At 45.8% G+C, this 14523-nt stretch overlaps 1 protein-coding gene across 8 annotated transcripts in view; it reads left to right on the top strand.

Moving 5' to 3' along the window:
- The first annotated feature begins 738 nt into the window (after positions 1-738).
- CADM1 (cell adhesion molecule 1) overlaps positions 739-14523 on the top strand; it is a 318714-nt gene continuing 304929 nt past the window's right edge. For all 8 annotated transcript variants that reach the window (XM_027579183.1, XM_027579182.1, XM_027579179.1 and 5 more), the window contains exon 1: positions 739-909. In XM_027579183.1, the coding sequence (XP_027434984.1) occupies positions 774-909 (136 nt within the window). In that variant the 5' untranslated portion in view covers positions 739-773. The remainder of the gene's footprint in view (positions 910-14523) is intronic.

Raw genomic sequence — 14523 nt, 5'->3', positions numbered from 1 at the left:
GACCTTCGGCGAGCTGGGGAGCTGGAGCCGACGCTCCCCTATCTACCTTTCCGGAAAATCGACCGCAAAGATACCGACTCGAAAATCCCAGAGCCCGACTTGGGCTCCTTTCTCCCAACTATGCCCAAGTCTACCGCTAGGTTGTTGAGCGGGCTCACCCGCTCCGCCGGACGTGCAAAGCACGCATGCACTTCTCCCAGATTGTTTTGTCAATCCGGGGACCTGCATTCTCACTCTCCACTCCCTAACAGCCCCCGTTTCCCGAAGATCTATTCCTTCGGTGCAAGGTGAGTAACGGAAATTTGCAACGTGTGGTTTCCAGGCCAGATGCACTCGGTGTACCGGGCAGGGGAGCCTCCTCCTAGGGAGATTCTCCAGTCGTCGGTCGGCTATGCGATTGCTATATACATTCTTAATATAGGTGTACGGGAAGCGAGACCCGCCCCCTGGAGCCCGAGCCCCCACAAGCCAGGTGCCCAAGAGAACACTTTTTCCTTGATCCCGGGGAAGCGAAAACGAATTTTAACATAAACATATTTGCATACGCCCCTCCCATTGGCCCCGCCCCTAGGTGGCGCGGGCGCGCCGCCGAACGCCAGCGCCAGGGGGCGGGGTGGGGGAGGGGGCGAGTCCTCCGAGAGCCGGGTTCGGCTAGCGGCGCTGTGATTGGTCGGTCAGGACTCCGCCCCCAGTGCATGTCATTAGCATCTCATTAGTTGTCCGCTCGGGCTCCCGAGGAAGCCACCGCCGCCAGTCTGAGGCAGGTGCCCGACATGGCGAGTGCTGTGCTGCCGAGCGGATCCCAGTGTGCGGCGGCGGTGGCGGCGGTGGCGGCGGCGGCGGCGCCTCCCGGGCTCCGACTCCGGCTTCTGCTGTTGCTCCTCTCCGCCGCGGCACTGATCCCCACAGGTAGGTGTGGGCACCAGCCGGTTGGCCCTCTAAATCTCCTAAGGCACCCCAGTAGCCATAGCCGTGGAAGGGGGAAACGTTTCCATGACAACCTTCCCCCACTTCCTAAATCCGAATCGGAGGGAGTGTGGAGAGGAAACTCAGGGCTGAGATGGAAGGGGCAGAGGGGATCGGTGATCCCCTTCTCCCTTGCCCATCTGGGTGGGAATTGGAGCCCTTAGGGATGACTGCACCCACACCTTTTCTCCCCGGCTTGGCGCGGGGTGCGGAGTGGAGTGAGAATGGGGGGCCCGGGGGCTCGAGAATATGGGAAAAGGGGATGGATGGAAGGCACCCCCCAACCTTCGGGACCCTCCCAAACTCGTTGTTGTCCCGGTAAGTTGCAGGTCCTCCCGTCCCAGGGCTGCCCATTCGCCCCCACCTCTCCAACGGGCCCCCTAAATCTCTATCCCCCAAGCCTCCCCATGGCTGACTAGCAGCCGCCTCCAGCGTGATTGCTCACCGATCCACAGGACATCCCCAGACTTGTCTGGTCGCTGTTCCTGCGCTCCCCTCGCTCTGCCTTTCGACCCCCCGGCCTCCGAACCGCGCGCCCCTTGTGTCTCCCTCCAGCCCGATCGCCGCCCTCCGCACCCCCCCCCCCCGCGCCGCTCGGCTGCGGGGCTCCCGGGCTCGGCTCCAGGCAGGGAAAGTTCCTCAGGCCGGGCCCCGGGAGTGGGGGGGGGGGGGGTTGCTGTCGCCGCCTCTGCGGGAAGGAAACGGGAGCCCGCAGCCCTCTTGCCCCACGGCGTCCTCCGCCGCGAGTGGGGACGCCGGATTTACAGGCTGCTGGTCCTTTTCGGCAGCCCGAGGGTGGTGGAGGGAGGTTCGCGGCCTCTGCGGCCCCGCGGGCACCCTGCGGGCCTCCGGGCGCCTCCTGTGTGCGGAGCTGTCTTGGGAATTTGCCCAGGGGCGGCTCTGCACGCCGGGCGCCTTCCCCGAAGACGCCGAGCACTCGGCAGGAGCACGATGTGTGGCTGCCCGTGTGCCGGGCGCGTTGGCGCGGTCGGGAAAGAAGAGGGCAGTGTTTGCTTTTGCTAACAAAAGGGAGCCGGAGCTCTTCCCCAGCGGAGAGGCTGGCCGTACTGCACCCTGCCTCCCCTTCCCGCCACTGCCGCGCTCCGCGGCGGCCCCGCACCCCCCGGCCGCCCGCTGCCGGCTCCGGGCGGGGAGCGGGACCCGGAGGCACCGGGCCCGCGGGGTGGGGGCGCGGCGGGAGGTGCAGGAGGGGATGCAGCAGGGCTCGGCGCCTGCAGAGCCCCTCCTTGCAGCTTGGGAGCTGCAGGACCCGCGAGCAACAAGTGGCGGAGGACACCGAGAGCTCAGCCCCCACCTGCGGAGCCCCCGGCCGCGGCGGGCGCAGCACTGGGGCCACCGTGCCTTTACCGGGCTCCTCTCCGCTTGGGCTGTGCCTTTTGTTTACACGCTAGAGGACACACAGTTACGTAAACACCGCAGGAGACACGCTGTAGGAAAGGGGGATGTCGGGGGTGCTAGCTTTGGATTTGGGGGATGCCGGGTCGGTTTCTGCTCCCCCCGCCCCACCCGCAAGCAGGCTTGCAAGGGAGCTCGGCTTGGGGAATGTATCAGGGATGTACAGGGGTGGGAATCTGGCAGCAGCTCAGTTCCAGAGCTGAGGATTTTTTTCTTCCATGCCACTGCTTGTCTCCGGATGTTGTTTATGTGTTTTTCCTCTGTGAATTCTTAATTTATGAGTTACGAGATAATTGGGTTCAGCCTATGCCGGTGTGGTTACAACTTCATTTCAGGTGATGTCTCTGACTGGATGGGTTCAATAAAATGTTCCTGAAAGAGATCCCTCATGCTGCTGCATTGTAAAAAGCGCCAGTGTCGGTTAAACGTGAGCGTGAGTAAAGGCTCGGTAACTGGCGCATAATAGAGGCAACAATAGACTTGTATTGGCTGCAAAAAAAAGGGGGGGGGCGGACAGCGCTGGTCGGGGATATTGCCTTTTGACTGAAAATGGGAGCTGTGCAACGCCGCTGGGCAGCAGAGTAGGATTAGCTGATACCTCCTCTGTCGAGCCTGCTCATTGACGGCACCGGGTAGTAGCAACAGTACTATTATTTGTAACTATCTGGCAGTGAGAAGTTGCCTTCCCAGCGAGGGATATATGTGGACTCCGAAAGGAGCGGTCTGGAACTCAACCGTGCATGTCAAAGCTGCAAGAAAATTCTGTTGCCAGTTACCATGGAAGCAGCTTCTTGCTCTTGTGTACATCCCTGTTTGTACGCTGGTTATCAGATTGTGTTCAAATTAGAAAGTAATTGGGTTTGATTTGTAGTGAGGGGGTGAAATGACTTTCTTCAAATCTATTTTTCTCTTAGGCATTTTTTGGTGATGGCTTGGGGAAGGGATCTTGGCCTAGCCCCCAGATCCTGGGCACCCAGAGGAGACTTCCAGGCAGGCACTGGGGGACTTTGCTTCCTTCGTCCTCTCCCGTTAAGCTTTCTCCAGAGGCCTCCAGGTGCCACTGTCAGGTTAGAGAAACCTGTTGGTGTTGCCTTCTAACTTCATTAGGCATGTTTCATTTCCCTGCTGGCTGGGATAGCGATCTGGGGCCATCATCCTGGAGGTCCTGATTCCGTCTTCCCCTGTCGCTGAATCCAACCATCCCCTGGAGAAGATCTCCCATCCCTCCTGTGCTGTGGATTAAATGGATGTTAATGAAACGCAGCTGAAATGGGGTTGTGGGAACTCACTCCTCAGTGTAAATCACGCCTGTTACGTGTTAGGTGCATGCATGGTGTTGCTTCTCCTGCCCGCCGGGAACCTGTGGTTGATTGCCCTCCTCTTTTTTAGCATTAGAGAGTTTGGCTGATGGGTGGGGGTTTGTGATGGTGCCGGGAAGCCCAGGGGCTGAGTTTGGCTTGTCTTGGCCTGTTGGGGCTTGTATACCGGGGATAGGGACTTTGCAAAAAGTGCTGGCCTGCTATTGTTTCCTTTCCCTGCATCAAATTGAATAGCCGCAGGAGGGACTTGCACTTGTCTGTGATAGCTTTGATAAAATATCCCTCATTAATGCCACTTTATATTTACAGTGTGTCACTGGAGACGCACAAGGCTTCATTTAGTGACTTGTGTGACGAGACAAGCTTGCATTATTTGCCTGGGACATTTTGGAGGAACAAGAGGCCCATTGAGCAATCTTTTGAAATGAACAAATACGGAAAAAGGGGGGAATAAAAGAGCAGGCAGTTCTCTGGAACAAAGAGCTTTATTCATATGGATGTTGTACATGCTTTATCCAGTTTTCCCCAATGGCCCTCCCGGTAAAGGAGAGTGGGACAGGGAAGGAGCCAACAAGCAGGACACTTTGGCTTCCTCTCCCACTTCCTGACTTCATACTCTCACCGAGTCGGTCCTGGACTCCCCGACTGCTCATCTCGCTCCGCTCCCTCTCAAAGCCCAGAAGGTAACAGGTTCCTGGGTCTAAAAGAGAGATTTTGAAATGCTTTCCCATAGCTCTGAATTTCAGCAGAAGACTGTGCTAGCTACCTGTTGAGACTGATGGTCATTGGAGGACATCCTGGTTGAAGGGAAAGAGCTGTTACTTTTTTTTTGACGTCTGTCGAGAAGTGGTTGGTAGAGAATGTCAGATCGGTAAGCTGTCTTGCAAACGATAATACTCGTCTTACTATTTATTTTTAAGGAAATGCTGTAACAACTGAAATCCAGACTTTTCATTATCATTAATGGTGCTCTTGGAGTTTTTCATGACTTTTGCCCACACCTGGTACATTTTGGCCTCATACATAAGTGAATTTTTATAATTCCTTGGCCTGCATTGCTGAATGATTTTCAGGCTTTAAAAAATTGATAGTATTGCTGTGAATAGAAACTGTCTCATTCTCTGGGTTTTTGTATGTGACATTTTAATGCCTAATCGGCCACTTAGAATTTACATTTAAAAAATGGGTGTGTGTGTGTGTGTGTGCGCGCGCGCACGCGCGTGCTTGTGTGCTTAACAAAAGGCCTATTTTTATGTGGGAGATCCCTTAAATTGGGCCAAACTAATCTATGCTATGATTTGAATGGAAATTTACCAGCATATGAAGAAACTTTATAAGAAATAAATCCTAAGGATTCAAAGGCTGTATCTCTTTCTTGGAAAGAATAGTACTGACCATTACGCTGGGCATTTTTAACTGAAAATCCAGCATAGAAAGGAGAAATCACATAGCGACATCTGTTGCAGAATTGAAAATTTGCTGCTTTGAGTTGGGAGCAATTAGTCCCATATAAATACCTAATGGTATCAGTCAGTATGTGTGTGCACTCATACAAATATGTATATATACACACACATGTATATATACGTATGTGCACATATACACGAAACTCACCCAATCAGATATTCATATTCACATTGAAACGTATGGAATAGAAAATGTAACATTTTAACACCAAAGCTCCTTTTCCTTATTACCTGTTGAGGAACTAGAGATTCTTATAATCGTGGAATTTTTGTAGGGGGAAGGATGTTACAGATCATCTGGTGAAATCTCATTATTTTGTAGTGAGGCAGCCCGAGCCCGGAGAGGGAAGGACCCTGCTGACCGTGGAACTGAGGATAAGTCGGCTACGTAGCCTGGACGGGGACCAGGTCCCTTGATGTGGAATCAGCAAACCAGTTCTACCTCCCAGCAGGGATGCCCCAGTGAGGGATGTGGATCATGGGCACACCATATCTTGGCTAGGCCTAGTTTATAATGTGAAGACAGCAAGATTAATTGTTGTTCTAGGTAATAAACCCATGGATCAGAGGAGTGACTTCCGAGATAAAAGGACTAGTTCTTGGTAAGGTTGTCTTTGGTGTTGACAAATGATTCTGAAACCTCTGGACTTTATTTGGCAGTCACAACATGAATGTCACCCAAAGCACCTTCATAGGGGAGAGCTCTTGGATTTGTGTCACAGTAATAAGTCAGATGTGTGGAAACTTGGGTCCGGGAGCCCCAGCTTTAGATTTTTCAGCTCTGGATTTGTCTTTTCAAGGATTAATATTAACAGTAGAACTGGTTCCATGTAACTAAGGGAAAAAAGGAAGAATCCTTAAGTCAGGAGCTAGAACAGATCTTGATTTTTCTTACCAGGTAGATGTCCCTTTTCATTTAAGCAGAGAAAAAGCTGAGAATAATTTCTTTTAAAGCAAAAAAAAAATTTTTTTTTTGCAAGGTGACTTTTTTTTACATTGATCATATTTTCTTTATTTTTCCATTTTATTATGGAGATTTCCAGATATATGCAAAAGTAGGAAGAATACCATCATTAACCCTGTGTGCCAGTCACCTAGTTCCGTAAATTACCCACCTGTGGTCAGTCTGTCCTCTGTATGCTGCCTCTGCTTTCCAGATGAGTTTCCACAAATTCAACATAATTTACTTTAGAAAGATTCTCTGTAAGATACAGTTCCCTCCCCCGCCCCCCATAATCACAGTATCGTGAACTGAATGTACATTTTCTCAACTGCTAATACAGAACGTTGGCCCTACCCATGCTTGACCGAGGTAGGGTGAAGGCTTATTACAGTGGCGCAAAGCCGAGGCAGAAACTAGAGAAGCCAGAGCGCCGATTACTGCCTGCACTGCCTGCACCCGAGACCTTTTCGTGTGGTTTGGTTTATTTTGAGCAAGGTTTTGTTTGGATCGGATAAGATGAGTTTTATTGTTGTGTAAATATGGTTGTGTAAATGTGCCGTAATTGTAGCTAATCCCTCAACTGTGGTGCACTATGGAAAGCACCCATGGCGAGATTGGCCATTTCCAGTTGTTCTCATAATGAATGCTCTCCATCTGAGGACTTCTGTAGGCAAGGCTATTTTAGTTTGATGGCTGTGAGATACCTCATTCATGTATTTATCTTTGAATGCCTCCGTGGTATAAATGCCTTTGCGTTTTGTGAATATATGGCTTAAAAGAAAAAAATGTCTTTTCTCGGCTTGCACTGGCTAAATGCTAATTTCAGCCTGTATTCTGTAACCGAAGTGATCACAGAATGCCTTCTTTGGTGTGGGAAACCCAAACAACAAGCTGTTAAGTATTTGGGCCTTATTTTTGTAGGATGGGGGTTCGGGGTGGTAGGCAGAGAACAAAGGTTACTATTTTTACTTCTCTGTATTTGCCCTGTTGATTTAAAAGAGGAATTTTTAATTTCAGCTAGAAATGCTGGACTGCTTCAGGGTTAATTTCTGAACTTTGGCTTATGGGAAAATAGGTTGGTTCCATTTTCCAAGGTTCATGAAACGTGAAGGGTGTGTGTGTGTGTGTGTGTGTGTGTGTGTGTGTGTGTGTGTGTGTGTGTGTGTGTGTGTGTGTGTGTTAAGAGGTTCTTTCGCAAATGTATTTAATGTGGACTATAAACCTGAAGCATTTGGTTTTTTGGTTTCCAGCCAAACAAGTAATTACACATGAGATGGTTTTGAGGGGTCTGGGCATTCCTGGCCAGGTAAAAACCCGCCTCCTGCGCCCCTCTTCTGAGCTGGCCACCGCACCAGCAAAGCATGAAGGAATGCCTCCGTCAGGGAGTGCCACCAAAATCGAATAAAAAGCCTTTATTTGGAAACCATCAATGAGGGAAGGGACCCACTGGAATGTTTGTAATTACAAGTGGCACCTCCTTGTTGAAATTTCAGAAGCCACAGTTTCTTTTTCAGAGATTTAAATTGCAGGCTCTAGCCAGCAACTGCTGTTGTGGTTAATGGGCAGTTTCTCTTTGAAGATCTTCCAGTGCTGGTTCTCAAAAGCTCTGGTGCAGCTGGCCTTGAACTAGGGTTAGAAGAAAGGGAGCTGGAGGTATTTATATACATGCACCGCAAAAATGACGTGTGGTCCTTATTATTACTCAAAAGAACAACTTGGTAGCAAGGTTGAGAGAAAGCAGCACTAAGAAAAATCTGTTATGACTGACAGGTGTCTTGAATGGGGTGATTATCTTAAGAGGGATGTGGGGTGGGTGGGGAAAATTTTTTCTTTTAGTAGATATTTTACCGGAGTAGAGTCATTTGACCCAACATTTTGATCTAGATATTTCAGAAATGTTAAATAGGCTTGAAACGAAAGCACTGTGATATATATTTAAAATGCTACTCAGTGTTTGAAGATGATATTCCAGTGACATGGACTTTTAAAAATGCCTGGAAGAAGTATCTTGCTCTTGGCAGTCTTCCTTGGTAAGGTGGGCGCTCTTCAGCAATCCAGCACTGGACTCCAGTGTCAAATTGGAATTAAGTTTTGAGGTCCCTGCAGGGGGCAGGGAGGAACCTGCCTACAAACAAAGGGTTCACCGGCCTCACCTCTCCCATTGTCTGTACCAGATTGCCACTCGGCTCTGATTAATGTAAAAGTTAAACATGTCAGAAACTGAACCTTTCATCTTTTCTGCCATAGGTATCAACTTTTCTCAAAGTCTCCATTATTGCAAATGACACCACCGTCGTCCTGGTCTCCGAGGCCCTGAAATTTGGAGTCTTTTTTTCTCTCCTTAGCTTTCACTCTTGGACAGAAATAAAACGGGGCTGATTGTTTCTCCACGACATTCTCTGGAAGCCTCGACGTCCTCTCTGAACCATGTCCTACTAGCAGAAGCTTCCCAGCCAATTCCCCTGACCCCAGCCTCTGCTAGTCAGGACGTAAGTCCACCCACCTACTACCTACCCACGTTGTGATTCTTTTCCGGACACGATCGTGACATTGCCCTTCCAGAAAACCTAATCTCAGATTCTTGCTTCTTGCATCCGATTCGCAGTCCTCCATGTTCTGTCTTTAGGTTGTTCCGTCCTCAACTGCTTTCTTATCCCTCCTTCTCTAATTGCCCCCATTTCCTACTACTTTTCCAGCCCGGTCCTGGTGGGACTAGAAGACAAATGATTCTCCGTTGAACCGAGGAAGAAAGGGGTTCTGCTCTCCGTCTTCAGCTGCTTGTCTTTGCATGAAGCTGCTGTCTTACCTGTTTTTCACTTGACTGTCTTGGTTTCTAGGTGGAGGCCTGCTGATGCTCCTTGCCTCCCTTGCAAATAAGCATCTTCCTTTTGCATCTTCGGTTTCACTAACACGTGCTTAACCAAGCTCTACCCCGACGGAGACCTTTCTTTTTCTGCTTTACCGGTATATACATGAGTATGTTTCTTTACAGTAAGTGGAAGCATGCAAATGTTGTGGCCATTTATTTTAATGAAAACTTTCAGCATTGGAGTGCCGACCGTGTATTGAGCCTGTTTGGTAGGACACGTTCGCATACGGGCACTTACTACAGCATGAAAATGGTGTGATTGACTTAACAAATTACACGCCGGCAAAGTGAGGCTTTCAGACAAAAAGTCGAGTCTTCAGGAGTAGGAAGACTTCAGAATCCTGGGTCAGAGTAAGAGGGAGCCACTGACTTGGCATCAATGAGAGGTACCCCTCTGAAGATGATCCAAAAGATATACCCCCTTAGAAGAGTGTTTGGTGCTCATGTTCAGAATGTCTAGTTACTAAGAACTACCTACCTGGGGAGCTAGACGGACAGTGTACTAAAGCCCCAGCTTTTACCAGCCCGCTTTCTAAAGAGCTTTGACTTTGGGGGCAGTGCTGCCTAACTAAGCTCGGTCATCTCTAGCATCAGGACAGGTCGCATTTTTGTTGATCACATAGAGGGTGCATTGTCACTGGCTTAAAAAAATGAAACCTTTGTTTCTCAGTCTAACTGCGAATCTCGTTATCTGAAGGATCTTTTCAAAGCCTTTATCTGGTAATATTATCTGCCACCGGTTTTCCCTTATTTTTTTTTGTCTGGCATCCTTCCCCTACCGAGTTCTGAGCTTGCTAGAAGATTATATAGCATGATAATTTGGTGATATGAAAACACTTGATTATTACGCAGTATTTGGGGACAGTCTTGGGAAAAAGGTTGTATGTCCAAATGTGGTATGTGTTTAGCTCTTTGCTGGATGGATATACCTGTGATAAGCCAAGCCACCCAGATGTTACTACAAGTCATCGCTTGATTCTCTTTTCTGAATACGAAAGGAGCATCGCTTCATTCCTCTTGCAGAAACCCTTACTTAAACAATGAAAACTTCATAGATAGGGAGAAAAAAAAAAAAAACCAAGTTAATTTTGTACTAAATTACTGCTCAAATGGTTTTATCTCTTAAAAGGTTCAAGTACAGATTAGCTTAAATGACACTGAACTTCACTTTTCTTTGTGTGTATCTTGTGAGCACACATCCTTTGAAGAGGCTTCTGTCTCCTTTCTTTTAGTTTTGTTAGTCATCACATGAATGTTAGTTGCTGTTCGGTTCCCTTTTCTGAAGCAGATCTCTTCCATCTGTGGGCCAGGCTGGCAAGCGGAATACCCAGTTTAGGTTACAGAATGGTAAAACCTAGTGCTTTACTCATGAGTTAAAAGCAGCAAAAACAACCTACCTTACAGGGTGTTAAAAAATAAAATAAGATTCGTGTGGAGGAACATACTTGAGAAGAAAGTATTTTATATGTAGGCTCTTAGGAAAAGAGCTGCTCCTTACGGATAGGGGTTATGGCTTGGCTGCAACTGCTTCTGTGATCATGTTTGGGAATACTGAGAAATACTATGCTAAAAGGATTAATTCAGGATGTACTCAACTCTCTTTAAGGTGAGACTGGAGAACAAAGTGGCAGTAAGATCCCACCTGGAATCGAATGTTCTTTGGAAGTAAATGGAATCGTCCAGCCTCCTTGGAGAAACTGGCAGTGACTATCACCTCAAATTTGGGGGCTTTAAAACACAGACAGGACTTTATTATTTTACTCAATCTCTTCTAGTTTATATACTCTATTTAAATCAAGAACTTGATGTTTTCTGTAACTAACCCATAAGGCATTTGGTAGAAAAATGAGAATTTAAAAATTATTTTTAAAATGAGTGTCTCCTTTTATACCAGACATTAAATTAGGCACATTCATAGTTGGGTAGGCTGGGCTCTGTCATGCAGAAGGTTGTAGTCTATTTTTAACTTTTATTTTGGAAAAATTTTAAAACCACAGGAAAGTTAAAGGAAAAGTATCATGAATGCTTGTAAACCCCTTACCTGGATTCATCAAGTGATTTGTCCATTTGCTTTATCTAGCTCTCTAAGTCATGTATACTCACATTATCTTTTCTCCTTTTTTTTTCTGAACCACGTGAAAGCAGGTTGTGGGCATAGTGGTACTTTGTTTGCCCTTGAGTCCTTCGGCGCATCGCTCCAACTCCTGAGAATAAGGACGTTTTCCTGTGTAACCTTGGCGCCATTATTACATTCAAGAAATTTAACACTGATTCAGTAATATTATCTAATATCTAGTCCGTATTCAAATCTCCCCGGTCGTTCCATTAATACTCTTTATATGTGTTTCTTTGTCCTCTCTGATCCAGAATCCGTCGGAGAGGAGATCCTACACCGGATTTGGTTTTCACATCTCTCTCTCTCTCTCTCTCTCTTTTTTTTTTAATCTAGAAGCATTCCTTTGCCTTCCACTTTTTTTTTTTTTAGGAGTGGGGTGGTGTCTCTCATGGTGTTGACATTTTGTTCAGTCTAGAGCGATGTTTTGGAGAATGTCCCACAGTTGTGATCATTTCTTCATTGTTTGATTCAGATTGCAGTCATAGACGAGAGCACTGCATAGCTGTTGTCACCTTCCAATAGTCTTACCTCAGTCTGTCCCATTAACAGTGACAGTACGTTGATGTCTTGGTTGATGGTAAAAGTTTAGTTTCGGTGGATTTACAGAGTTCTCCATTTTTGTCCCTTTGTAATTAATCAGTAATTTGTGGGCTCTTTTGAGATTGAACATCCTGTTCCCTAAAAACACTTCACGTACTGGTTTTGGCAGCATTGATAAACCTTGTCTGAATCAAGTCTTACACTGGTGGTAAGAAAATGGTGATTTTTCTAATTCTCTCATTTCTCTACATTGAGTAGAAGCATTCTTGTGTAAAGGACTTGCCCTTCCCCCTCCTCTCCTCTTTTTTGAAAATCACAATAGACTCACAGATTAAAAAAAAAAAAATCAATGTACTGTATTTCATTATGTCACATTTGGCCAGTGGGAACCCCTCAGTCTGGCTCTCACTTCCTTTTGATACACCTCCTCTAATTTTTAAGTACTTTCTTATTTTCTGTTGTAAGAAGATGTCTAAGTTCACCTTGTATTTTCCCTGCCCCAGACCTGGAATCAGCTATATCTCCAAGAAGTCCTGCCTCCTTTCAGTGGAGGAGTGGTATTTAGATACCAACGAGGTGTGCTCATTGCTATTGACTTCTTGTTTCAGCAGACAGAACTAGAATATATGTATAATAAATTTATATATTTATTTGTATATTTTATATTTTATAATTTTAACAAATATTAAATTATCAAATAATATTTAGTACATATTTGTATATAACTCTATGCATATAAATTACATATACATATATGTAAATTATCTATGTCTCTCTCTCTCTATATATATATATCAGTTCCAGTCTAATTCCTCAACATTCTTTTCCTCCTTCTCCTGTTCCTTGTTTGTAGGTGAGAACCTTGGTTCCCAACCATGCCCATGTCTTATAATTAATACAAAAAGTTTTTGAAATTACTCCATCAAGACCACTGTAGACAACAAACCTACCAAATAAAGTTGAAGACTTTTTGCCAATCTTTTTGCCTTTAAAGTAGATCCCACGGAGGATAGATGGAGTGCTGTTTACAAGTTCACAAGTTAGTTCCTTTTCTGTGTGTGTGTGTGTGTGTGTGTGTGTGTGTGTGATCAATTATACATATAAATACATAGTTAAGATCATTTGTTTCTGTTTATATTCAATTTTAGTTTTTTTCTTCACCTCCTGATTTAATTATATATTTTGAACATGTAAATCATTAATATGGCTTAAAAATCAAAACTATATGAAGAAGTCTTACTTCCTTGTCTGTGTTTTCTGGCACATTCCTACCTACCTTCCTATAGGAGCCAATTTCACTCCTTTCTCATAGAGCCTTCCTGGTTTTCCTTTTGCAAAAATAATGGTAGTTTTTTTTTTTTTTTTTTAATACTTTTCCACAAGCTGTGTTAACATCTGCCTATACCCCTTCTCCTTATTTGGAAAATCCAAGGGTCTCATATTTATTTTGATGATTTCCCCCCATTTGGCTTTATTTTACTCAGAAGCCAATTTTTTTTTTTTTTTTTTTTTTTTAACTATCTTCACGTCTCTTTCATTTCTTCCTTTCAGGGTAATAGTTCTCTTTGGGTCATTGGAAGAATTCTGTATCTGTTTTTTCATTTAATTCACCAAGTTACTTGCAGCAAAATAGGGACTGCCCCTTTCCATATAATGCAGCGTGTGTCTGTGATGTTTAATAACCATGGCTTGCCCTCCTCCTCATCAATCTTTCTTGACTCTTCTTTTCATCCAGCAAATTGGCAGATCTGTATCTCAAGCCTCAATGCCCCCATTCTTCCCAAGCCCCCCCCCCCCCCATTGTGGTGTACTTACTGTAAAGTACACAGCCTTTTGGCATCTAAACGTCAGATCATGTTCTAAAAACTGCCTACTGGATATCTCAGTCGAGGGGTTCCACAATTAGCTCCAAAAATATTAATGACAAACAGCAACTATCATTCCTTTAGTGTTTTCATTCATGATCTCATTTAATCCCCATTATCACCCTGTGAGTAGTGACCTCTCTTACTGCATTTCACAGATGAGGGAGTGGAGAAGATGATAGGCCTCTTGTCCAAGAGGCATAAGTAATAAGTGGCAGAACCAGGTCTGTCTTTAAATACTTGTACTTCTAAACATTTAACTATATTTTTCAAAAATTCAAGATGTCTGAAACTGAGCCTGGCATCTTTCCTCCCCAAACTTCCCTCTGTCCTGTGTTTCCTATCCTGAGGAAGGGTACCACCATCTACCCCATGCATTTGATCAGTCTGGGAGACATTAGAGTACTTTGTCATCCTTCACCTCTCTGTTAGTTACTAAGTCTTGCTGATCTCTTGCATTCACTCTGTTTCACCGCCCCTGCCTTAGTTTACCCTTATCCTTGTTTTACAGATGAGAAAAGTAGTTTCATACTGATAGAAGTGCCCTTACTTGATCCATTTAGCTCTAGTCTTGTCCCTTGTAATGCTCACAGTCTTTAATTGTCTTCTTGGCACCTTGAGGACGAAGCTGACGCTCCTTCAGTGCCCTCCATCACCTTCTGTCTTTTTGACTGCAGCTCATTTCCTGCCAGACACACACACCATGTTCTTTTCCTTAGGACTGGCTGTAGGCGCTCCCCACCATGTTCTTTGCTTTACCAAAGTAAATGTGTCTCGGATATGCCATGCTCTCTCAGGCCTTTCTGTTTTTTTATATGTTCCCCTTTCCTCAATCAATACGTCTGATATGGCCGATTCTAACATGACTTTTGGGATCTGCTTTGAGCACAGATTCCTCAAGGAAACTTACCGTTACCTTTCAGGTTGGTTAGGCGTTTTTTTTTTTAATTTTTTTTTTTTTTTTATTTATTTGAGATAGAGAGAGAGCACTAGTGGGAGGGGCAGAGGCTGAGGGAGAGAGAG

Source organism: Zalophus californianus, chromosome 11, assembly GCF_009762305.2.
Source record: "Zalophus californianus isolate mZalCal1 chromosome 11, mZalCal1.pri.v2, whole genome shotgun sequence".
NCBI lineage: Eukaryota > Metazoa > Chordata > Mammalia > Carnivora > Otariidae > Zalophus > Zalophus californianus.
The sequence above is the reverse complement of the archived record's forward strand: the minus strand, read 5'-3'. Positions and strand labels throughout refer to the sequence as shown.